Below are 25,311 nucleotides of genomic sequence, written 5' to 3'. Positions count from 1 at the left end.
GGAATTATCTTACCACACCACCCCTGTGATGTTTTTGTCACATCATCACGTGCTGACCTGTTTATGTTTTTTATTATGTTTCTGAGGGACTTGAATTTTTTTACTGGCCTGATCTCTATTTGTATGATCCGAAAACAAGTCTTGTAACGCAAATGTTATTTAAGTAATTAGTTATTTATTTTTATATCATATCGGCTTATTATCGGAATTGGACCAAAATTAAGGCCCCAAATTACTATTAAAATTGCATGTGACCATCGTAAATGTTACACAACAATCATATGTCAAGCGTTAGACTCTCTCACCGAAAAACCCTAAAAAAAAAAATTTAATAGTAACTATCGCGTCAAACCAATCTCCTCCCTACGAAACCAATCTCCTTCAAAGGTAAATTATGTTGAGTGTACTATTCTATTTCTATATACAAAAAAATATTTTTTAACTTTATTTAAACTACATTTAGTAATTCAAAAGTAGTTTGCTTGTAAAATTTTTGTTATTTGTAAATTTCGCATATTAATTTGAATAAAGTTTACAACAGTGTTTAATATTTTTAATTAATAAAGTGTTTTTTTTTATATTTTAGGTATGGTAATATGAATCAAGCTGTAGTTTCTACCGGTGCTCTTCCACCTTCAACAACAACTCAAATAACAACTCTAACAACTAATGATTCAAAATTTGAATGTAATATATGCGGGAAACTGTTTAAAAAAGGGGGGATTGACTAGACATTTAAATACTATTATAAAATACAACTCTTTACATCCAGATATTGATGCTTTACCTGATAATACCGTACACCAATTTAAAGCCATCTTAGTTCACTATATTCGCAAAAGATTACCAAAAGGATATAGGCAATTAGGAAAACAAACAGTTTCTATTCCCGCTACTGAAAGTCAGTTTTATGCAGTATTTAAAAACTATATACATTACTACTCTGCTACAAAGGGTATTTACAAGTGTATATTTCGTAAAGGTTCATCAAATCAAATATTAGCAAATATTCTAGAGATGAAAGGTTGGGAGACTAAATTTTACGATCAACGGCAATGTACTTATGTTGTACTTTGTGATGATGACAATAATATTGAAGATGGAGACGAAAATCCTATTACAGCTGCATTAACTTATGAAACAATTAAAAAATTACGCAAACCAAAATGCATACGTGGTCAATTAGTAGTAGAATGGAAAAAACAAAAAAATACTGATTTTAATGGTAATTTCACTCACGCAGGTCACATTTATTTTCATTTTTACAATAGCCAGGCTATGATTGAATAAAATAGATTATTTGAACACGAAAAAAACAGTATCAAAGTATATTAAGCATTTTCATTCTAATTATTTTCAGCTTTAATATGAATTTTATGAGGTTTTTGAGAGTTTAAGGAAACATTATGGTAATTGTAAAAAAGAGATCGATTTTCATGTTCTAAGATCTCAATAATTGCTGATGACTTGGATTTTCTACCTCCATCTTTCATTGTTTTACGAAAAAAATAAGAAACTTGCTGATGATTTTTTTTTTCCACTGCACTACATGAAAATGACTTTAATCCCCATTTTTGATGAATTGTCATAAATTCAGAAACGTGATGGACTAACACATGAATGTAAGGTGTCATATCATTAGGTTTATAAAGACCTTTTTTGAATCCTTGAGTATTTGGAATACCTTCAGATGGCGTTAAGAATAAAGTAAGCCAATTCTTTGCATCATTTTGAAATTCTTCAGCATTTGTTTTTTGGTCCTTCATTTTTATGTAGAGTTCATAAAATTTATTCCATAGATTTCGTATCATATTAGCGCGTTATCTTAAAAGAATTTTTGATAAATCAAAGAATTGTAATACTTTGATCTTATCATTTCCCATTAATGATGTGTAGCTCCAAGTTTTAGATTCTTGAATTTGCCAGAATTGAAACTTAACTTTAATTCTTTTCATTTCCTCTACAATTATCTTTCGTGCAGTATCATTAAACAAACCATATTCTGTTAATTCTGCTATCACAAGACTCCATAAACGATCAGTAATTCTAAGCATAATGTGCAATTCATCAGGAACCCAGTGATTAAGAGGTATCATATCAAAAAGTGGTTTTCTTATATGTCCTTTATAGTAATTATTTTGTTCAACTAACTTATCTATTTCTTTATTAATCTTCCATTCTTTTGATAGATCTCCTTGTTGTGATTTATCAATTGTACACCAAGGGCAGAAATTTTTACTATGAGCGCTATTAAAACCCAAACAGATTGCTAAGAACTTCCAGTCAGACGAAAAATAAAATTGAAAATTCCACTTTACATTATCAATTACCAGTCCTTCTTTTAAATTTCTTAGATCATGGCAGAATTGGGTCATTGCATTTGATAGAGAGTTGTAATCTTCACATCCAGGATAGAGTATGGTCGTATAATGATGATCTGGTTTGTGTGAAGTATTTTTATCATCTAAAATAGCCACTGTGATGATTACATGTTTTACTTTCCTTCCTACGTTTCACCCATCTCCAGAGATTCGAAGATTAATTATGGGCTGATCTGGATTCAAGATGCCTTTTTGAACAAGGTTAGGAACCAAATAATACAATATATTATTAATATTTCTATAGCCACCTTTACCAACTGCATTAATTACTTCTTGTGTTATAGATTCATCATCTATATCTACTCCTTCGGATTCATCCACTTGACTTTTAGTATTTATATCTACTATTGTTATTGGTATGAGCTGGACCATTATTTCATTTATATTTATACGTTCTTTAGATATTTCTCCTTCACGTGGTAGGTTATATTCTATAGCACATAGACGTCTATAAGAATCTCTTGGAATATTGCCTTCATCTAATGCTCTAACTATTGATTCAAGTTTTTGTTTTTTTTTAGTTTTATCTTCATTCTCGTAACTGATATTAAAAGTATGTTTTTTATTAACAGAATAACATATACTTTCCAATGCTGGTACGTCTTCCAAATTATATAGCTTCTGTGTTTTTTCGTTGAATTCAGCTAATATATGTTTTCCAATACTCATAGCACGTTTTGTAAGGGTGGAATTTCCACATTGGTCAATTGGTTTTAATATATGTGCACGTCGCTTGCCTTCTCTTGCCATTTCTAATGTTTTGAGATGAAGACCAAACAAATAAATTCCTGATGTTTTTGTTTTTTTTAAAGATGTATATTCCTGAAATAAATATTTTAAAGTTAATTTATAAATAGAAAAAAATAGAAAAACTAAAAAAAAATAATTTAGTGTACAAACTTTATGAAATAAATTTGTAACATCCGTCGCACTTCTAACTGAAGATACTACATGTTCAAAACACTTTCCAAACCAGATTTGAAAAACTGGTTTATTATCAATGTAATTAATAAAACACTGAACAACACATCGATTATTACTTCTACCCCAAGTTGTTTCTACCATATAATCATCAGGGATTCGATATTTATTAGGAGGAAGAGTGTACGCTAATAAAGATTTATTAGGATACGTTCCTTCTTTTATAATTTTATATGAAAAACTATGTCCTGATTTTTTAAAATTAATAATTGAGTCAAAGGGGTAATTATGAATTTCTTGTGTGTCAGACATTTGCAAATTAGAAGCTAGGAATAATTTTTTAAACCGCGTAATTATTTTACAAAGTTTCGTGAATTTTTTTTTTTTGCATGAAATTTGTGTTACAGATTAGATCGACCAATAAAATGGTTTGATGTAGTGTTACCATATCCAATTTAACATGACCGTCATTTGGGGTTACGTCTTAAAAATTGGGGTTAGAGTTAAGATCCGCGCATATGTATGTATTCCGTGAAGTTCCCATCCAAAGATTTTTAAACTACTAAAACACTTGCAATAAATACTCTTTTTTGGTCACGATCTACTCATACGTTTAAGGAAATACTTTGGGTGAAATAATAGCGCCCACCCTCCCACCTTGCGAAATTGGGTCTTATTTTATAGTTAAAAAAAATTTGTAATGCAAAAATGTGAGAAAAAAAAAAAATTTTTTTTAACTAATGGATTTATGACGTGTCAGAAAAAAAAAGAAATTAAATCCGAAAAAAGGTAATTGATAAGCCCCAACGACTAATTTAAAAAATCTCGCAGCGCAATAAAATTGTTTATTATTTAGGAATATTGATGCTTAATTAATGAGCTGTTATTTTACGATCACAAAAAATAAAAAATTTTTTTATTTTTATTCTATTTTAAAATCATTCAAAATTGTGATCTAGGCCATATGCTATTGGCTAGTGGCTATCTGCTTTGTGTACAGCAAATTTGTAGCTAGCTTTTTAATTAGAATAATATAATTTTAAAACTTTGCATACAATAAAAATCGGGATACCCCGTAAACAAAAATATTACATAATTACACAAACACCTAGAAAATAATATAAATAAATTATATTATCCTCTATAACTAACCGATCTATCTAAATACTATACATTAACTAAAGAAAAACTAAATTAATTATGTAATTTTAACTCTCGTTCCCTCTTTAATCGATCTACCATTAGTGACATCACCTAATAACTATCTCTTGCAACCATGCTTGTCCATTTGTTAAAAGAGCACAACAAAATCGTAAAGTTTTTTCGAAGATTTTGTGATTATCTAAATCTTGATGTTCTATTAAATTATCAGTTGCAAGTTTATCATGTTGCGTCGTGAAAAAATGTCTGAATTTATTAAATAATGTAAAATCTAAATATCTGGCCTACCCGGATTTTGTAGCCCCATTTCTCGTAACTGACCAATTAATAAGTTCAATCCTTCGCCTTGATCCTGAATATGGTTATCCATTTTTCGTCTCTCGACTAAACGTAGCGAATCAACAATAATATGAGTACATCCTACTTTTGGACGCTTTTCATCATCATCCCAAAATTCTCTAATTGTTCCCCGAAGCTTAGTTATATTTTTCGTATTATCGTTTTTCAGAACAAGACTTGAAAATTCATCATCACTGCTATTATTGATTTCTACCTTCCATAACCTTAAGTCTTCTGCTTCAATGTCTAAGAAATCATTATGTTTCTTTTTAACTTCTTCGTAAATTTTTTCTTTGAGGTCATCAATATGATCACTGGTGTTGCCATTAATTACATTAATTGGAGATTCTTTAGCATCTGCGTCAAGAGACGGTAAAGTAAATTAATATCTACCATGATTCTGTAAAGATTACCCATAATCTACGTATTTATAATTCAATTTTCAATACGCCCTTTCTCACAACAAACCTGTTAATCGCTACGCCTAATAAATGACTCAAACATCATTTCATGAGAGATCATTGCGATATTTCCTATTGTCAAATGATCATTTCGGAACACCTAAAAACGTTACATAAATGGCCATCGGGAAAAAAATCATGACGTATTCACTGCGTATTCACTGCGCATATTGCTTAGATTATCCAAGTCCGTCTCATGAGCCTGATCAAGAGAAGTTTTGGTAGATTTCGTTCCGCATGACTCCCCGGTTCCGATGGATCATTATTGTCATCCATGGAAGTTGATTTTCCGAATCTATTTGTATGGCTGTAGCGTCAGTGGAAGCAGTTGTATTAACCATTTCTGTAGTAGTGATGTTCGTTTCATCCGCGGATGCTTTTGTAGACTTTTGTAACCCACCTCCTTTTCCCTCCTTAAAAAGATCCGGAGAGAGAAAAGTTTCTATAGCTTTGTTACACTCCTTATTCGGACATATCACTTCACCACTCACAAGATTTTTCTCGAGGCACTTCTGGTGAAAGATGTGACCACATGAAGCTAGGGTAAATTCTTTGATCGGATCAGACGAATTCGAAAGTAGTTCTTCTCCATACAACAAACACGGATCCACTTTCGGAACTTGGACATCTGTAGCAAGAGTTCCAGGTGCTGATTTGAGATTATTTATTGAGAGAGCTATGATTTGTGATTCGTACTGTCTCGTTTCACTTTTCACGTAGGGTAAAGAAACTTGAGCAAAAAAATGCCCAGCTTGTTTTATATTAAAGTAATCCCGGATCTTCACTAGCAATTACGCATTGCATTTCGTAATTTCGTAATTTCGTAAAATGACGAAGGATTAGCATACGCATCTCCAAATCCCATATGCGAAATAAGGTTTGCCAAAAAATACATCGCAACCTGTATATTTCATATGTCTCAACTTCGCGAAAATTACAACTTCCCATATATTACTACTTGTTGGGTGGCAGCACATCAATTTTAGAACAACTTAACAGAATATTTAATGATGAATTTAAGGTTGTAGACCAAATTTTGTAACCTGTTGATTGCGAATTAAATGAAAATATAACGTAACGAGTCAAATGGTAAAAAAAAGTCAGAACGATATGATGGTGGTAATAATTATTAATAATAATGATGACGGTAGTGCTGATGATGATGATGGCGATGGTGATGGTGACTATTTTCGAATATTGTTTTCTTAGTATGATACTAGCGTGAACTGGAGACATGACACGAAATAATCGCAAATCAACTCAGATGCGAAATATATATATGCAAATCTTACGTCGCACAGCCCCTATTCTTCGGCAAGAATTTTACCGAATATCTTCTGCGCATTTCAGGGTGATCGGAAAATTTTGTGTAACTCTGATCGGGAACGGGATACAAGAAAAATTTCGATCTGTGATTGTCATCCCGTACAATAGAGCAAACGCTATTATGTATACGAGACCGGCATATAAACATTTTTATTTTTTCGCGGAAATATTTACCCGTTGTGTCAATTGTCCCATCGAATTATTCTCACCCCACAAATGTTATTAAAAAGTTTATAAATTTTCTAGTTCACATCGCGCTTGATTTGCTTCAAAAACTTGCTAGTGAAAACTTTATTTTTTATAATAAATTGAAAGAACACGAAAACAATACATGATAAAAATAAAAAACTAAAAAAAAACTAGGTTAATTTCGGTTCATGATTCGCGGTTTTTTTTGGACAATTTAACATCCGTATCATTACCATTTTCAAACAGTTTACGCTTAAGCAATAATGTACTGGCTTTGTGGTAGTTATTATAATGATCATTGATACGGTGATACGCACCGAGAATTACAGAATCCTAAATATTAAAATATTGGCAAGATGAATTTCAAGTATGACCATAAACATAGTGAAACCAAAAAGAAATATAACCTGTGCAACTTCCAGTTCCTTTTTCACAGCATCTTTCTTAGTGGACAAGATTTCCAATTCTTTTTTCATAGCCTCTTGCTTTGCGGACAGGATTTCCAGTTCATTTTTCACAACAACTTGCTTGGTGAACATTTTGGATACTTTTGCTATTTTTCTTCTTTGAACCTTCATTAAAATTCGTGGCATCTGTTTCATCTGAATGGCAATTTAATTAATTAGTATAGAACAACCATATAAACACGTTAAGTTACTCATAAGGTCCATAAAACAGCCTGAAACGTTGCACTTTTATCAGAACGAACGAGGATACACCCTGCTTGAGGTAATAAACCCCTGCCAGGAGATAGTAAAACAAGGTCGCACCCTGCAAACAAGGATACACCTTGCCCTCAAGCACGCAACTTGTAAATGAGGACACACCCCACTTATTTTCTCCAAAATGATAAAATGCAACCAGACACGAAATCCCTTCGGAAATAACCTAAACAAAGAGGGAAACACCCTGCTAACAAGCACCAGCTCGCTAACAAGCACACAGCCTGTGTAGATAATCGGTCCGCTGACTGTTTCTTCTACACTACCTTTAGTTGGCCCTCCAGATGTGCAAGACGTAACTGAGCGGGATGTTCCTCCGCAAACAGCTTTTTTAAAACAGCTATCTCTCTTTTAAACGAACTATGTGCATGACCTTTGCTGACATTGTGTAAGTGATTTGTAAACTCGTTGAGGCTTGGCCATTTACTGTAGTGTTTGTTCCAAAGTTCTGCCAAAATGAGAAAAATTAATATGTACTTCATAAACAAGAAATAAATAATGTTTGCAAATATTTACCATAGTAACGGAGCTTCTGAGAAGCATTTTCTGGTAAGTGAATGTTAATTTTAGAACTCAGAAATCGTATAGGATTTTGAGAGTTTGTAGCTACAGCGGGTTGTAAATTAATTTCTTGAAAACTTTCTTCGGAAGTTGATAGGATTTTGAGAGTTTGTAGCTTCAACGGGTTGTAAATTAATTTCTTGAAAACTTTCTTCGGAAGTTGATATATGATTTTGAGGTTCATTAGCATATGTAGCTTCGGCGGTTTGTAAATCATTTTTTTCTTGAAAACTTCTTTTTTCTGACTTTTCTAGCTCATGAAGAGATTCCGTTACTTGAAATGAAATGTAAAACAAGCTAAGACAACGAGAAAAGCAATGTTTAAGAGAATAGAAATGCAATGCACTTACCCTGCACTTTGCAAATAAGTTCCTTGATCAAAAGTTCTATTGCTCCAGCTGGTCCGCCGAGAAGGTTATACGGAGGGGCTAAAAGCTTTTCTTCTGTCAAAGTAATAAAGACTTGACCAGCGACCTTATTTTTCTCAATTATATAATTATATTTATATCCTCGTCGTCAAGATCAAACTCATTTTGTTTGGACTTTATATATTCAAGAACATCTGCTTTTTAACGACCTCGGCTGACGCAACGGACATAGTTATTTGTAAAGGTGACATATTATGTGGTGACAAATGGAGCTCAGACCAAAAAAACTCCAAGTCAGTTTAAGAGAAAAAAAACGTTTAATTGTAAGGAAGGAAGATGATTTAATCGTCAACCCATGCAATTCATTCCATTTATAGAGCTACAGTATGTTACCCTATACGTTTACCCTTGCTTTTCTTTTTTAATTATATTACGTCAATAATCAAATCATCATTGGTTTCTTATTTTTTAACAATTTATTTTTAATTTTCTTTTTCTTTTTTTTCTTATTATGTGCAGCAAAGGGTGCGTTTCCTTCTTTTTCTTGTTTTATTTCTTTTTTTTGCTTCTCGTTGCTAATTTCTTTTTTTTCTTTAGGTCTTCAAGCTCTTTGTTAATTTGCGTTATCACTGCTTGAAGCTTGCGCAATGCAATGACTGTCAACTGTCAAAAGGTTTAATGAGTTCTTCAAATAGCAACTTGTGGACTTCAATGATTGACGAAGGCATTTCTGTAATCAAAGGTACATTTCTTCTTATTTATTCTTTTTTTCCTCTTGCTTTTTGTTTCTAATTTTTTTTCTTTCTTTAAGTCATTAGATACTTTGGTTTTGTGGTCAAAGGTTCATTTTTTTATTATCGCACTAGTGTTAACCACAAATTTACGGGTGATAAAAGTGATACTTGACTATCAAAATGGAGACCGGCTGTGTAAAAAAAAATTTTCCTCTCTGTTGTCATACAAATAGAAACATACAAAATGTCTACAATTACAATTTCTGGAATGCTTATCAGACTTTGGTGTCTTATTCGTGGAAATAGTTCTGCTTTTAAAGTTGCTATAGGAAACAAAAATGATATCGATGACCTAAAAGAGGTTATTCCAACTCACTCTATGGAAAGTCAACATCGATCAAGGCCATTCCTATTGACGAAATGATGAAAACAAATTTAACTTCATTGAAGAAGCATCAAAGGAAACATTGTTAGAGTATTATGCACTACCACTATCACCACAATTTCCGTCTTGTCATCCTTCTCCATCACGATCGTGACCAAGACCACAATATTTCCCATATCCACTACCTTCATCATATTCTAAATTTACATGATTTTTTTCTACTTTTCCCTAATAATGTCTTATATAATAAATGAATATGTAATCATTTGCTTGAATAGCCCGTTCTCACCGGTGAGTTATAAAAAAATTTATATTTTTTTCGTCTTTTGTCATTATTTGTCAATAATACCAAATACTTACATAATCTCGTGCTTTTCTTTCCTGCTTCTTATAGTCAAACCCGCCCAAAGAACGCATTCGTGTTTTTATAGAGCAACCTGATGCCACCAGTAAGTGAGTCATAATAAATTAGTCAACGCGTCTTGTCTTGATCTTCAAATTCACAAATTTCTTAGGTTCTTTCATCTTATTAGGAATAGAATATTTGACAGCTGGTATTGCAGGAATCCAATTTCAAGGTAATTGATATAAGAATTTTATTACGAAATATTTGAATACTGTACTCTTTACTCACATTCCATCTAACTGCAAAAAAGATAAGGAAATATGGATAAAGTACTTACTCTCTGACAAATACTTAAAAGTATTACCGAGAGCATTAAGACGATGGAAGAGGAGGAAGATGAGGATAAGTCCACGATTCCGTGGTCAACTTAGGTGTTCCTAATATTTGTAAGGAAAATGATTTGTTTGCTAGGATTTCGATTAGAAGCCGCGTTAATTACACTAGAGGCGCCAGAGGTATGGATCATCCGCAAAATTATGACAACACAAATTCCTGTAAACCAAACAGAATTACACCTACTTAAGAATGTCGTTAACTGGGGATTTGTTAGTATAAAAATAAACTTAAGCTATCACTATTCGCAGTGGGAGTGATTTTTTTTAAAAAAAAATTAGGTCAAGCAATACTAAAAAAAGAAGAAAGCAAATTTAAAAAAGAAAAAAAATTAGCATTAGTAATCAAAAATAAGCAGTTGGAAAAAAATCATGACTACTTATTAGATGATAACTTGGAGGATAGTAGACTTGTCACTGAATTATACTATGGAAAATAATGTTATAGTCGAAGGAAATCATTATATGCGATGAGGTATTGAATTCGTATAAACTGTTTATTTACTGACCCAGAAGAATCCATCATGTGAGACTTAATAAAAGAATGACCATGGTAAAAGTATCACATGATCGCTTCATCTGAATATCCTTTGGAGTTGGGACTAATTTTCTATATGCACATGGAGCACAATTATTCGTCGATTTCAAAGAAAGGTATTTTATTATCAAATTTAAAAATTCAGAAACTCAAGTTGCACCAACCGATATTAATAACCGAACCAGCTTGGGAAGTTTGATCGTTCTCTTTTGATTCTTTTAATTACAGCCAACAAAACAGCTTTTGTCATTGGTAATATTATCCTTTATTATTATTCTTAATAGCCACTATAATATAATAGTCACTATAATAGCTTTAATGAAATGAGCATAATGTTTGTAGGATAGGCCGATGGGGTTATTTTATTGGAGTTAGATTCTAACAAAAAATTTCTAAGAAATGATCTACTTTATTATAGAGATAGTGGCTGGTTGCTTATATTTGGTAATAAGTCTCATTTATAATTTTTATAGATAAAGCTGTATTTTTTTTTATCATGATTTATATTGTATCCAAGTAAATAAAAAGTAATTATTTTCACATATGTGCACAATTAAAAAGATAAACCCAAACAAAATCAGGCAAAACTGAAAACTTTCTTTATTATTTTTTATTTTAGAAAAAGAAAAATTAGAAACATTTCGAGCCTTAATCCATAAAATGAGAGTTCCCTCCCACTGTTCCATAGTCTATACTAACTTCATCATTGGTAATACTACTGCTACTACTTGCAAAATTAACTACCCTTTTTCTTTCTCAATCCTCCATTCAATTTTATCCATCGAAGTCTTCATTGGCTTTTGATGATGATATAATTCGGACAATGTGCTAGTAATAACTTAGATAATATATTAAACATTTGTGAAGCGAACAAATTTTTTTTTTCTTTTTTAGTTGAAAATGATAGTGAATTCAACCCAATACATTTCAATCTTTTCACTGTGTTCAGAATATTGACCAATAGATACACGACTTGTAGAAGAAATCATTTGATCTAACTAGAAAGAAATAAGGTGCAGAATAATATGTATTAGATTAGGCGACCTATATCTTCCCATTTTTTTCACCCCACATGATCTATATTTGGCCGGTTAATAATCACGCATGATCTACAGTCACGCATACAATAAAATACTAATGTTACAATTTTTTTTATATTTTTTAAAAATAAAGTGACCCATAGACACTTGCAAAGTATACTCTTTTTTGGTTGTGATCTACTCATCTATACGACCGAATTTAATATCTTAGAAAAATATTATAGACTTGGGAATAAGAATAATAAATCCTAAATCTAAGAGTATAATGGCCACCCTCCTTTCTTATGAATCTATGGCCTATATATATATATTTTTTCTTCATTTTTTTCATTCATAAAATAAAAAAATTTTACATGTTACTCAACATACAGTATTATGCAATATTTATGCAAAATAAAAATTATTAAAAAAAATGTTTTACGTATTACTCAATATACTTTATTACACAATATCGCAATACAGTGACACCTCTATAAGTGCACCCTCTATAAGTGCACGCACTATATAAATTCTCTTTAAGTGCACGGTGGGCCTGGTCCCAACTTATAAGAGCTCTTAATATTTTACTCTCTATAAATGCACACCCTCTCTAAGTGCACATTCTACTATTTTTTTACTATGGTCCCAAGGAGGGTGCACTTAGAGAGGTGTCACTGTATAAAATTTAATTCTTTATAAAAATTCTTTATAAAAAAATTTCTTATGGAAATTGGAACAGCCAAATAAAAGTTGCGAAACAAAAAAAAATGTTTTTTTTTTTACATATATTTTCATTACAAATTCCAAAAACCAATATTTGCATGAATTTATTTGATTCATTTATTAATGTAAATTATGAAATTTGATTGAGTAAATGAGTAAAAAAAAAAAAGAGATAGGAAACAAATAAAGATCAGTTTTTTTTTTCTTTTGTAAAAACTTTTTTTTTATAAAGATATAAATGAATAATTACAAAAAAGCATATATGAATGATCAAAAAAAAAATAAATCTCAAAATAGATTTTTTTCCAGTGATTAAACTCCTTTATTTTATTATCGAAATTATCAAAAAAAAATGAAAAAAATTTAGATTTTTTTTTATCAAATATCAAATAAAAGTTTTTTTTTTTAAAAAAAATGAATCTTGGAAAATCTTGATTTTGATATGATGCCAGCTATAGGCATAAACGGGTTTGACCGCTCAAACTGTTAAAAAATTTGGATGACGAATCTGTTCTTGTGGTAATCCAAATATTAATTATTTGGCTAATAAAACTAATTCTATCAATCAAACGATGAGATCTACAATGGCAATTTTAACAGGCCTACTCTATTATCAAGAAACTACACCTGGGAAACTTTAGGGATGGGGATGGTTCTATCAGTTTGGTTCCAGTTCTTTTGAGCAGAGGAACCGGTTCTGAGCAGAACCGTTCTGGAAAACCAGTTCTGAGCGGTTCGGTTTCACAGAATGGCTTGAGTCGGTTTGGGACTTTTTATGCACTAATACGTAATGTTTTTAGGCGGATAAATTCCAGATGAATGCTTATCTTACAATGCTTGTCTGGATCACTAGATGATAATTTCTGAAACTAAGTTACTAGTTTGAATCCGAAATTCCGAATAGATCCAAAATTTTCTCTAAATGGGTTGCTATCTTACTTGATTAATTACGGGATGGTTCTCGAACAGTTGATTTATAATCATTAATTTCGTAGTGTAACTGCATAGAAATTCTTAAAAATTTTACGTTCCCATTTAAAAGATGATGATTTATATCTGTGCACATTTCAATCAACTAATCCAATTTCGGTTAATGCAATTTTACCTTAATCGGAATTTTTTAATCTTTTTCTTAGTCTGGTATTGTTATTTTTTTTCCACTCTTTTTGGAACGAATTTTTTCGGTACTTATTTTTTTTCGGATATCCTTTTTTTCTTTATCCTTTTTCTTCCCCTCAAATTTTTTTTATTTTTTTTCATTACTAAATAAAAAAATAAAATATTATATTAAATATATTTACAATTATATTTTTTTTAAAAAAATTAATATAATATGTAGGAAAATTGACTGATGTTGATAATATGATTAAGATTATTTCAATTAAATTGAACGCTGGATAAATAGTTTGATTTTCAAATTAAAAAAATTGATATTTTTACAATATTTTATAATTAATTAATTGATTTGATAATAGGTTATTATAACCAAATCCATATCCGAAATTCTCTAAATAATCACCAGATTTTTGAATAAAGTTTTTAGTTCAAATGGCTTAGTTAAATTAATAATTTATCGAGTAAAATGAGTATCAAAAGAATAATAATAAATGAAATGAGATTCTAATACATTTAATTGTTCAAATATTTTTCCTAAGTTGGTTATTATTTATATTACGTTAATCTTAAACTTATAAGAAATAATATAATTACTAATTAATAAATATATTTGTAATATTTTCATAATATTAAAGTTTTTTAGAAAATACTTCTAAAAAAAATTAATCAATTTTTATTGATAATTATTTTTTCACAATTCCTTAATTAATCCAAATTTCATTCTACACTCAAACGTCAAATCATCAATAATTAATACATATTATTTTATTCTTTTTTGTTAACTAATTAGTTATTACCATATTTATTAAATTCCTAATTATAAACAAAAAACTACTATAACCATCTTTAATTTACTTAGTATTACATTATGATACTAAAATTTTCTATCTAAACAAACTCATTGGTCCCGATGCGCAATGGGTGACTGCCTATTATTACTAGTGTGATGTTAATGATCTTCACGGTTCTTAAAAAATTATACTAATATTCTGAACGGAACTGAGCTGCTCAAGTTGAACGACTCGGTTCCAAAGAACCGAACCAGTTTTCAGTTTCAGTTCCATTCTCGGTTCCGAACTGTGCTCGAGTCGCTAAGTCGTGGAACGTTCCCATCCCTAGGAAACATGTCTTGAAATTAGATGATATATCACTAATTTCTAGCAATATATCTGTTCAATCCACTAACCTACCATGGTTGAAGAGTCAACAAGTTCAAGGAACACACCTCATACGTTCAAGAAGAGGTTGTGTTATACTTTCGCAGTTATCATCCACCAAGAAGACTCGAAGCCAATCACTAGCATCCGCATTACAAGAAAATCTTCTTCCAACCATGACTCAAAATGAAACCTCTAGTGAAACTTAAATAATAATAATCATTCTCTTTTTCTTTTTTTTAAAAAAATATATATATATATATTTTTTTAACCATATAATTACTGGACGTAAAAAAATCAATAGTAAACAAAAAAGGTATTGGAGGTTGAAATAATTACATAAAACTTATTTAATAAGATGACTGTTGCTAACTTTCTCTCCGGGTGAAGATCACCTAGGGTGATTTCATCTAGGTGATTTCACTCACGATTAATTTATTAAATTTATTAAATTTGATTGATGTAAATTTTAATATTTCTCACTTCGTAATTTGCATATAAATCCTCTGCAAATTTTTTGAAATTTTTTGATTGGCTAAATTTTTAAATATATAATAAACAATGCTTAAAATATTTTCGCACTAAAAGTTTATAGCAATTTATTAATTTTTAATAGATTACATTAATCATTGATTGAAAAAAACAAACTCATACTATCCAAAATACTAGATTTTTTGATAGGAATAACAAAAAAAAGTCACAACGATAAAGAAAAGAGAATATGTGAATAAAAAAAGGAAAAAAAAATGAGGGTGAATGGGAATGAAAGAAACAAAGGGGGGATTGAAGGAGGAACGAAATGGAGCAAAGGGGGAGTGAAAAAAGCGAAAGGGGCAAAAAAGATCAAGTGGGAATGAAAAAAAATGAAAAGAATGAAGGAGAGACGAGATGGAGCAAAGGGGGAATAAAAAGAATGAAAGGTAGTGTAAAGGAATAAAAAAGATGAAGTGGGGAATGGAATAAAACAAAAGGAATGAAGGGTAGTGTAAAGGAACGAAAGAGACGAAGTGGAACAAAAAAAAATGAAAGGAACGAAGAGAAAATAAAGAACAATGGAAAAAACAAAGGAAGGGAAGAATAAATAAGCAAAAAAATGAAGAGACGAAAAAGAACAAAAAATGGAGAAGGAACGAAAATGAGATAAACAGGGGACCAAGTAAAACCAAACCCATAAAATAAAAGAAGAAATAAAGTTAGTAGGGAACAGAAATTACATGTAATAAATAAACGAAAATAAAAAAATAAAAACATACCTTAGTAGTTGTAGAGAAGAACCGAAAGATCTAAAAAAAGTGAAATACAAAATGTAAGAAACGAAATATAAGAATGAAATAAAAAATAAGAAACGGCCTAGTGCTGGATATATATACCTTAATTGCAAAGCCGAAAGAGCTAAAGGACCTAAAAAAATGAAATAAAGTTAGTAGGAAACAAAATGCAAGAAGCAAATAAAAAAAAAGAAAGAAAATGTATCTTGAGTGCCGTGCAAAGGAGCGAAAGGAATTGTACATGTATTTTTTTGTGAAAAAAAAAATTTAATAATATACGGTAATCAATTAACTAATTTGAAATTTTTTTCAAAAATAAGAATATTCTTATTGAATATGCTGGCACCTGATAGTGGTATTTGAGTAAATCAGACTAGTTTAATATTAACTTATACTTCCAAAAGGACAAATGCACTACTAGCTATTATTATTTTCTATAAAACATGTTCAGTTTCAGATTTGTGTTTATAAATACTCGTATTATTCAGATAATATCAACTTGTCACAGATTACGCGTTCTTAAATGTTCATGCTACACATGTTCTATAAATTTTAGATTTTATTTTGATTTTAATTATAAAGAAAAAATTTTCTTTTAAAGAAGCAAAACTTCGTTCAAGGTCGACAAAATTATCATGATACTTTGTTTCTAAAGTTTGTTTTATTAAGGCAGTGACAGATATTATATAATATCTTAAGGGACGGGCATAAAAAATTCTTAGTATATATAGTGTAACATAAGATTTATTGTAAGTCGGCATCTCGTTTTTAAATATTATTTAAAATTTCTAACCTAACAGTACATTATTATAATTTTCTTTTTATTAAATTTTTTATTTTTTTTTTACATCGTTGTTAATATATTTCTTATGTTGTGCTTTCCAACAAAAGAAAAAATTTCATCATAAATTAATAAATATGATATTAAAAATATAATAAATGTTCCTTTTTTTTATCATATAACACCTGCTAAAATTACCTTAACGTGGATGGATCAGGAGTATAATTATTATACGACATAGTACCAATATTTAGCACATCATGCTTAACATATCGTAAATTTGGACAATTTTTCTGAAAATTTTTATCAAATAATATTTTATTTCCTGCCAAAGAACGACAGAAAAATTTTACGAAAATTTTTTCCTTTATTAAATATCTTGTATTATAATTACAAGATCCAGCGACTATCCAGCGGCATACGCTTATAATTATGTTATACTAGAAAACGGAAACTGTTTTAAGTCCGAAGTGCGTGCTGTTTAAAAGTACGTGCTGGACGGACAGAATGAACATTTTTGACCTTTGCATAGAAGTATAAAAGTATATAGTCTTTCAGTACATTTCGGATAATTACTATAAGTTTATTTATCTACTGCATGTCTAAACTATATTACTGTATTAAATATTTACTTCAAAGCATAAAATATAACCAGAAAATTATATTACATTGTGTATTAGATTTAATTTAAAACACTCAATTATTGTTAAGAATAATGCAAAAAAAATAAATATCAAAAAACATCAGCTGTAAAGAATCATTTTGATAAAAATGATGGGAATTTTTTCAATTAAATTTACTTAGTTTATTCATTATTTTTCTTGACAATTTATAAAATGATTAATATTTGAAATGATGATTAACTTCCTTAAACACTTTCAACTCTCTTCATTTCATGATAACAAATTTGGACTTAGTACTTAAAATCTAGATCATTCTTTCCGGTTGATTTATGCTTGGGTTATTATTAGGATTCAGGATATTGGGATTCGAGATATTCGAGATTCAGGATTCGAGAAATAGATTTCAAGAAATTGGAGTTTGGGAAATATGGATTCGGAAATTGTATTTTTCAGAAAGGGTCCAGTTTGGGCAATTAGTATTCAGGTAATTGACTTCGGAAAAAGATATATTCAGGAAAATGGCATTCAGGAAATGTTCCGACAATGCTTTATAATTATAGGCTTGGTACACATGCACTTGTGTGTTTTCAAATCTTAATTTTTTTTTACATACTACCATAACAATAAGAAAACAGAAATGTCAGCTAACATAACAACTAACCTCCCTCTTACTCAATTAGAAACAAATATAAATATTAAATGATAATAGTATAGATTTAATTTAGTTAATAATATTTAAATAGATTAGAGGAGATAAATATTAAAATAGTAGTAAGAGCAACAAAGGAAAATGGAATTTATTTTTTTAATACATAAAAAATAAATAATAATTTTCGAACTTAAAAATACAATATTCAAAATATGATGTATTTATCTTCATGAAACCTGTAATCCGTTAGATACTTAGATTGTCCTTTTTAAAAACATTTATTAATATTTTTATCATAGAAATAGATTTGTTAATATAAGAGCTATTTACTACTTGACCATAATTTTCACACTTTATTCATTCTCAATTTTTTTAAGATTAATAAGATTAGTGCAAAGGTAATGTGGAAAATATGGTCTCTATTCAAAAAATATATCTCTTAATACATAATTAAATAAATATCATTTACTAAGATAAAAGATAAATAATTTTTTTTTTTGTTTTAAAATTTACTCAATTTAAAATTGCATAATAAAACTTTTCAAGATTATTTATTGATTTACTGTACGTATATACAATAAAATTTCGATACTTCAATGTTTGATCATCTTCATAATATTATCTTCTCAATACGGATAATAGTATGAAATACCTTACATTTCTTTCATTTATCATATTTACTAGACAAGGTTCATTTAAACCAATTATACAATACTATTATTTATCTTCCTAGCGTAAAGACAAAAAAAGCTTAGTGTATGTGCAAACTATAATCTGTAACCTTGATTTTCATTAATTAAAATATATTAATTAAAATGTTTGATTTTCTATTATAGGTTGATGTTTATTCCAAACTAATTTATTTTTGATATATGCAATGATTTTCTATTATAGGTTTATTGCTATTTATTTTTTTGAAAATACAAAAAAAAAAATTATATGATCTACATTACCGAAAATAATTTTACTTCGCATTTCACCCCACTCGGGTGATCATCAAAGGATATAACCTTATTATTTACGTCACAAGTGAATAGGTTATATCCTTTGGTGGGCGGCCCATGGGCATTACTATATAAGTCACGTGACTTTTAATTTTAACGTTAATATTTTAATGCTAATTTCAGCACATACCTATAATGCCCATAACGTCTGGCGCACATTTCCAGAGAAACATGCATTAGTCTGGCGCATATTTCCCAGAGTAACATGCGCTAGTCCTTGCCGCATGTTTCCCAGAGTAACATGCGCTAGTCCTTGCCGCATGTTTCCCAGAGTAACATGCGCTAGTCCTTGCCGCATGTTTCCCAGAGTAACATGCGCTAGTCCCGCCGCATGTTTCCCAGAGTAACATGCGCTAGTCCTTGCCGCATGTTTCCAAGAGTAACATGCGCTAGTCCTTGCCGTATGTTTCTAAGAGTAACATGCGCTAGTCCTTGCCGCATGTTTCCCAGAGTAACATGCGCTAGTCCTTGCCGCATGTTTCCCAGAGTAACATGCGCTAGTCCTTGCCGCATGTTTCCCAGAGTAACATGCGCTAGTCCCGCCGCATGTTTCCCAGAGTAACATGCGCTAGTCCTTGCCGCATGTTTCCAAGAGTAACATGCGCTAGTCCTTGCCGCATGTTTCTAAGAGTAACATGCGCTAGTCCTTGCCGCATGTTTCCCAGAGTAACATGCGCTAGTCCTTGCCGCATGTTTCCCAGAGTAACATGCGCTAGTCCTTGCCGCATGTTTCCCAGAGTAACATGCGCTAGTCCCGCCGCATGTTTCCCAGAGTAACATGCGCTTGTCCTTGCCGCATGTTTCCCAGAGTAACATGCGCTAGTCCCTACCACACATTTTCCAGAGGTTATATCCTTTGGTGGGCATCCCATGGGCATTACTATATAAGTTACGTGACATATAATTTTATAAAGATCTTAATTCTGGAATATATTACTAAAGCAATATGTGATAATTCTAGCACACAAATTCTCTCCATGTTTATTTCTGTAACATGCAATGACTTTGGTGCATATTTCCTACTGTAACATGCGGTAATTCTGGTGCATGTTTCTTACCATAACATGTGGTAACTCTGGTACTGTAATGATTCTGATTTCTGATACATATTCTTATGTTTAAAACATCAAATATTTAAACTGAATATTACCAGAATCACTGCATTATATTATAGAATATTGCATATTATGCATCAGGAATATATGCAAGAATTGTTGTATATACATTATAAATTTACATTGGAATGTATGCTAAATTACTGCATATTATATTAATAAATAATATACAGTATCTGGAATATGTGCTATGATTACTGCATATTATGGTAGAAAATACATATTAAATTGTTATATATTTTTTTTGAAATAGTATTTAAAGTTTATTTTAGTAATTTTAGCAAAAAAATAATAAAACAATAAAAAATTAATAAAAAAAAATAAAGTTAACAAAAAAAAAATAAAATTAACAAAAAAAAAAATAAAATTAACAAAAAAAAATAAAATCAATAAAAAAAATAAAATCAAATAAAAAAAATAAAATCAAATAAAAAAAAAAGAAAAAATTGAATATATAGGAATGAAAAAAAACAAATGATTATTATATTTGTATCAGTAAAGTGATTTACATGATCATAAAATTAATTATTTATAAACTTTAAAATATACAACATGATTATGCAAATCATTTGTTATTTTTTATTTTTTGTTGTTTTTTGTTATTTTATTATTTTTTTTTTTTTTGTTTATTTTTTTTTTGTTTATTTTTTTTTTTGTTTATTTTTTTTTTGTTTATTTTTTTTTTTGTTTATTTTTTTTTTGTTTATTTTTTTTTGTTTATTTTTTTTTGTTTATTTTTTTTTGTTTATTTTTTTTTGTTTTATTATTTTATTGCTAAAATTACTAAAAATAAACCTTAAATACTATTTCAAAAAAATGGCCATTTTTAGTAAAGTTATATATATTTCTAAAACATAATATGCAATATTCTATAACATAATATGCATTGATTCTAGTAATGCTTAGTATTAAATATTTGGTATTTTAGATATAAGAATATGTACTAAAATCACTGCATGTTACAGTAAGAAAAATAAACTAGAGTCACCACATGTTACTATAGGGAACATGCATCAGAGTCACCGCATGTTACAGTAGGAAACATGCGCCAGAGTCACCGCATGTTATATGCGCCAGAGTCATCGCATGTTACAGTAGGGAACATGCGCAAGAGTCATCGCATGTTACAGTAGGAAACATGCGCCAGAGTCACCGCATGTTACAGTAGGAAACATGCGCCAGAGTCACTGCATGTTACAGTAGAAAACATGCGCCAGAGTCACCGCATGTTATAGTAGGGAACATGCGCCGAGTCACCGTATGTTACAGTAGGGAATATGCGCCAGTCGCCGCATGTTACATAACGCCAAGTTCAAACCAATCGCATGTTACAGTAGGGAACATACGCCAGAGTCATCGCATGTTACAATAGGGAACATGCGCCAGAGTCATCGCATGTTACAGTAGGGAACATGTGCCAGAATCATCGCATGTTACAGTAGGGAACATGCGCCAGAGTCATCACATGTTACTGGGAACATGCGCCAGAGTTACCACATGTTACTCTGGGAAACATGCGCTAAACCAACGCATGTTTCTCTGGGATTGTGTGCCAGATATTATAGGTATTATAAGTATGTGCTGAAATTAGCATTAAAATATTAACGTTAAAATTATAAGTCACGTGACTTATATAATAATGCCCATGGGCTGCCCACCAAAGGATATATCCTATGCACTTGTGACGTAAATAATAAGGTTATATCCTTTGATGATCACCCTCGCATTTTTCATTTTAACCATTTCGGGTTAGATTTGTTTTTATGATGATCAGCTGCTGCTTACGAATTTTCTTTGTTACAAAAATAGTAATTTTTGTATACAATAGTAGTACAAATGGTAATACAAATAATGTGAAAAAAAAAAAACTCTTTCCCCTTTTTTCCAAATTGTTAGTATTCCGCAGTAAAATTGCGTTCAGTTATCTTTATAGTTTTCTACGAAAACTCCAAAGGGAAAGAGGCCCTGTAGGGCGCCTTGGTCGTTATACAAGGTTTTTGTTTCTCACCTTATCCCAATATTAAGGGACTATGTCTTCTTTAAACAACAAGAACACCAACTTTTCCTTGGCCTCATATGAACTTCCGAAACCTTATCCGCAGTTGGACAGACATTCCGATAACAGAAGAAACATTCCTGAAGGCGGACTTGCTACTGATAAAGTTTTAGGGATGAATATTAAACCACAGGATAACGTACTTCAGACTATCATAATCAAAGCTCCTTCACCTCAACCAATACTTTCGACCTTCTCTTTTTTGGTCTCTTTCGAAAAATTTCACATGACCGCTACGTCTAAAGCAGGTTACAACAAGATCTATGAATTCAGGCGTTCAAAAAGTTTCTTTTTTGAGGTTATCGATCATATACCCGACACCAATGAAATTCATCTTAAAATATACACAAATGATAATCATATGTTATCAACCCCAATTCGGTATTATTTCACAAGTAAATTACCTAATCACAGATTTCAAATATCGAAATGCCTCACGCACTTTTTTCTACATCAACGAGTTATTCCTCGGCGTATTCAGAACAAATTTTTTAACATGATACGACTCAAATTGTTGGATAGAATTAATCTAATAACATCACGTGAGAGAAAAATCACGTGCAGCAATAATATTACTAAAACTTTTTTTAACTTCTCTTACAAATGATACAGATTTCATTTTGGTATCTATGTAGCTTGTAATCAACTACCTACAAAGAAGTTTCCTCATCAAAAACCAACACCATGCCGTATACCTTGTCCTTTTGTTAAAAATTTTAATAGACACGCTTGCATTCAACACCATTCGCGTATTTCTCAAGATATAAACTTACCTATGGAGGAAAAAGTTATACCAACCTCTACGAACAATATTATTCATCATAAAAGTTTTCACGCCAACATTATTTATGAAAAATACAACAATAACTCGAGGCAACAGATTTTTTCAAATCGATTGGGCATTTCTTATACAACGCGTTATGAAGTGCACGACCTCAACGCAATCTCTCCGCCTAATAAGGCCATCGGTCCTATGTACACTAAGATATACAAAAACTTCTCCAAATTATTAAGTTCTAATTCTCGAACTGCTGCAAAGTAAAAGACTCATTTTGATCGATCTTGTAGACGTATCTTCAACAATAGAAAACCCAGAATAGGGCCAGCTCTCAAACTTCGCCATAAGATTAAACTTGCGAATCAAAGGAAGTTCCTCTTTCATCAGCACCAAAGATCCTAACAAGACTCCCTCATTTGAAATTTAACATGGCATTATTCAAACGCTATGCAACTGTCCCTTTATTTCGTTTTCCATATGATCAGAATCGCGTTCTTTTACGCTTACACGAGGATAAGATTCTACCTTCTCACATTTCTCCGTTAATCAGGAATGCATCTATGAATCAACATATAGATGAAGATGATGATTTTTCAGCCGATAATGGCAGTAATGATGATACAATTGAACATTCCTATAGGGATTGGTACATCGCAAATCTCATCGATGAACATTATGGTAAAGGTGCATCAGAATACATAGATGCTATATTACTATTACAAGATTCTACAATCCAATTATCCTTAAGAGATGCGTATATGTTAGGTCTAAATGATGACCGTATTGACAAGATTAAAGCTCATGATCGTCTTAACGAGAGGGAAAATGTCATTAAAGACATCAGGGATCATAACACTTCTACAAAACATTATCTCAGGCGTACGAATGCCATGGATTTTTTTACGCGGATGACTAATGATTTTCATGATCGCATGATAAAAATTCGCAATTACGCATATGGACATAACACCAAGAAATCTCCCGATCGACGTGCAGTTGCATCGAAGCGTCTCAACAATTTGATAACCGATTTTGGTAAAAAATACAGGGATGAACACTACCCCTTCAAACTGTACCGCGCTATTATTTGACCGAATGATGTCCAATACGTAAAAGATGACCTTGGTGATACCTCCGATGATACAAAAATAGTAGAACGTCACCCGAAAAAGCATCGCGCCAGACACACACATTATAATAATTATAGATCTTATACCTCCTACTAAAAAAGTTTGTATTTTCAACTTTAGGGATACCAAAGAAGAAGACTTCTTACCCACTAATATAGATTTAATTTTTCAATTTCGTATTTGAAATAGTTTAGTTTCTATATTTTGTATTTCATATTTTGAAACATTAGTTCGTTTTAGGACAGATATTAACAACTACAAATAGTGTGAATTATTCCACCTATGACAGTATTTACAGGTGGCAACCCTGGTTGGTTGAAAGAAAAATACGGGTTAATTAGTTCACTTTTTAATTGTCGTTCCTGTTCTTCTTTCGGTAGTGGAGGGGGATCAGGCTGGTTCCAACGGTCTTAAAGAAGTTTGGGTCCATCCTGGTGATGGATGATAGCTAGAAGTAGGATAACTCACGTATGGTATATGTCCTGTTTAATAGTCTGTCTGGCTTCACATAAAATAAATAAATAAATACAAATAATGTGAATTTTTGTTTAATTTATAATTTTTTTCTTTTTCCCATAATAATTCTGAAATTTATTTTGAGTAACAAAGTTATTTATTAATATTAGTAACTAAAATTAAAATTATAATCCATAACTCAATTAATATGGATGAAACCCCAAAAAATTTATGGATTACTAATGCTGATACAAGTAAATATCAGGTAATAGCAATTTAATATTTTTAATAATTATAATTATTTTATTGAATTTTTGTAGTTAAAAATATTAATAATCTTTTGTCTATTAAAAGGCCCATGTTACAATTCCTACTATTGATTCAACTATTGAATCAGAAAATGTAGATGAAAGAGTAGTTTATATAGGAGATTTAGAAAAAAGAAAACAAGCGTATGGAATATGTGGAGAATGTAAAGAACCTGGCACAGGAAGAAAATAGTGTCAATCTTGTAATGCTAAAAGATTTAAAGATAACTTTAAAAATTGGACTAGTGGAAATAAAGATATTGATAAATTTATACAGCAATCACAACTTAATGCTGTATATCAT

At 30.6% G+C, this 25,311-nt stretch overlaps 13 protein-coding genes across 13 annotated transcripts; 6 read left to right on the top strand and 7 right to left on the bottom strand.

Annotated features, from left to right (window-relative positions):
* Window positions 1–596: 596 nt before the first annotated feature.
* On the top strand, window positions 597–1,290 carry OCT59_024079 (uncharacterized protein; the record flags this gene model as incomplete). Its single annotated transcript, XM_066135160.1, has 2 exons — window positions 597–687; window positions 773–1,290. The coding sequence occupies 2 exons, from the start codon at window positions 597–599 to the stop codon at window positions 1,288–1,290; spliced, it is 609 nt and encodes a 202-aa protein (XP_065991211.1).
* A 56-nt stretch (window positions 1,291–1,346) lies between these two features.
* On the bottom strand, window positions 1,347–1,766 carry OCT59_024078 (uncharacterized protein; the record flags this gene model as incomplete). Its single annotated transcript, XM_066135159.1, has 1 exon — window positions 1,347–1,766. The coding sequence occupies one exon, from the start codon at window positions 1,764–1,766 to the stop codon at window positions 1,347–1,349; it is 420 nt and encodes a 139-aa protein (XP_065991210.1).
* Window positions 1,767–1,820: 54 nt separating this feature from the next.
* OCT59_024077 (uncharacterized protein) lies at window positions 1,821–2,375 on the bottom strand (the record flags this gene model as incomplete). The annotated part of the gene is made up of 1 exon (XM_066135158.1): window positions 1,821–2,375. One exon carries the CDS (start codon window positions 2,373–2,375, stop codon window positions 1,821–1,823), a length of 555 nt encoding a protein of 184 aa, XP_065991209.1.
* A 138-nt stretch (window positions 2,376–2,513) lies between these two features.
* OCT59_024076 (uncharacterized protein) lies at window positions 2,514–3,614 on the bottom strand (the record flags this gene model as incomplete). The annotated part of the gene is made up of 2 exons (XM_025324903.2): window positions 2,514–3,203; window positions 3,282–3,614. The coding sequence occupies 2 exons, from the start codon at window positions 3,612–3,614 to the stop codon at window positions 2,514–2,516; spliced, it is 1,023 nt and encodes a 340-aa protein (XP_025183793.2).
* A 938-nt stretch (window positions 3,615–4,552) lies between these two features.
* OCT59_024075 (uncharacterized protein) lies at window positions 4,553–5,219 on the bottom strand (the record flags this gene model as incomplete). The annotated part of the gene is made up of 3 exons (XM_066135157.1): window positions 4,553–4,659; window positions 4,752–5,159; window positions 5,216–5,219. 3 exons carry the CDS (start codon window positions 5,217–5,219, stop codon window positions 4,553–4,555), a joined length of 519 nt encoding a protein of 172 aa, XP_065991208.1.
* A 250-nt stretch (window positions 5,220–5,469) lies between these two features.
* OCT59_024074 (uncharacterized protein) lies at window positions 5,470–6,128 on the bottom strand (the record flags this gene model as incomplete). The annotated part of the gene is made up of 2 exons (XM_066135156.1): window positions 5,470–5,993; window positions 6,059–6,128. The coding sequence occupies 2 exons, from the start codon at window positions 6,126–6,128 to the stop codon at window positions 5,470–5,472; spliced, it is 594 nt and encodes a 197-aa protein (XP_065991207.1).
* Window positions 6,129–6,854: 726 nt separating this feature from the next.
* Window positions 6,855–8,659, bottom strand: OCT59_024073 (uncharacterized protein; the record flags this gene model as incomplete). The annotated part of the gene is made up of 7 exons (XM_066135155.1): window positions 6,855–7,111; window positions 7,186–7,380; window positions 7,767–7,948; window positions 8,017–8,142; window positions 8,210–8,335; window positions 8,412–8,535; window positions 8,639–8,659. The coding sequence occupies 7 exons, from the start codon at window positions 8,657–8,659 to the stop codon at window positions 6,965–6,967; spliced, it is 921 nt and encodes a 306-aa protein (XP_065991206.1). The 3' UTR covers window positions 6,855–6,964.
* A 448-nt stretch (window positions 8,660–9,107) lies between these two features.
* OCT59_024072 (uncharacterized protein) lies at window positions 9,108–9,587 on the top strand (the record flags this gene model as incomplete). Its single annotated transcript, XM_066135154.1, has 3 exons — window positions 9,108–9,171; window positions 9,241–9,270; window positions 9,397–9,587. The coding sequence occupies 3 exons, from the start codon at window positions 9,108–9,110 to the stop codon at window positions 9,585–9,587; spliced, it is 285 nt and encodes a 94-aa protein (XP_065991205.1).
* A 195-nt stretch (window positions 9,588–9,782) lies between these two features.
* OCT59_024071 (uncharacterized protein) lies at window positions 9,783–10,605 on the top strand (the record flags this gene model as incomplete). The annotated part of the gene is made up of 4 exons (XM_066135153.1): window positions 9,783–9,839; window positions 9,943–9,997; window positions 10,082–10,126; window positions 10,205–10,605. The coding sequence occupies 4 exons, from the start codon at window positions 9,783–9,785 to the stop codon at window positions 10,333–10,335; spliced, it is 288 nt and encodes a 95-aa protein (XP_065991204.1). The 3' UTR covers window positions 10,336–10,605.
* A 9,092-nt stretch (window positions 10,606–19,697) lies between these two features.
* OCT59_024070 (uncharacterized protein) lies at window positions 19,698–20,042 on the bottom strand (the record flags this gene model as incomplete). The annotated part of the gene is made up of 1 exon (XM_066135152.1): window positions 19,698–20,042. One exon carries the CDS (start codon window positions 20,040–20,042, stop codon window positions 19,698–19,700), a length of 345 nt encoding a protein of 114 aa, XP_065991203.1.
* A 2,267-nt stretch (window positions 20,043–22,309) lies between these two features.
* Window positions 22,310–23,377, top strand: OCT59_024069 (uncharacterized protein; the record flags this gene model as incomplete). The annotated part of the gene is made up of 2 exons (XM_066135151.1): window positions 22,310–22,583; window positions 22,971–23,377. The coding sequence occupies 2 exons, from the start codon at window positions 22,310–22,312 to the stop codon at window positions 23,375–23,377; spliced, it is 681 nt and encodes a 226-aa protein (XP_065991202.1).
* A 164-nt stretch (window positions 23,378–23,541) lies between these two features.
* On the top strand, window positions 23,542–24,204 carry OCT59_024068 (uncharacterized protein; the record flags this gene model as incomplete). The annotated part of the gene is made up of 1 exon (XM_066135150.1): window positions 23,542–24,204. One exon carries the CDS (start codon window positions 23,542–23,544, stop codon window positions 24,202–24,204), a length of 663 nt encoding a protein of 220 aa, XP_065991201.1.
* A 703-nt stretch (window positions 24,205–24,907) lies between these two features.
* OCT59_024067 (uncharacterized protein) lies at window positions 24,908–25,200 on the top strand (the record flags this gene model as incomplete). Its single annotated transcript, XM_066135149.1, has 2 exons — window positions 24,908–24,964; window positions 25,054–25,200. 2 exons carry the CDS (start codon window positions 24,908–24,910, stop codon window positions 25,198–25,200), a joined length of 204 nt encoding a protein of 67 aa, XP_065991200.1.
* Window positions 25,201–25,311: the final 111 nt, after the last annotated feature.

This window comes from Rhizophagus irregularis, chromosome 4 (assembly GCF_026210795.1).
Source record: "Rhizophagus irregularis chromosome 4, complete sequence".
Classification (NCBI taxonomy): domain Eukaryota; kingdom Fungi; phylum Glomeromycota; class Glomeromycetes; order Glomerales; family Glomeraceae; genus Rhizophagus; species Rhizophagus irregularis.
This window is presented reverse-complemented; position numbering and strand designations above follow the sequence as displayed.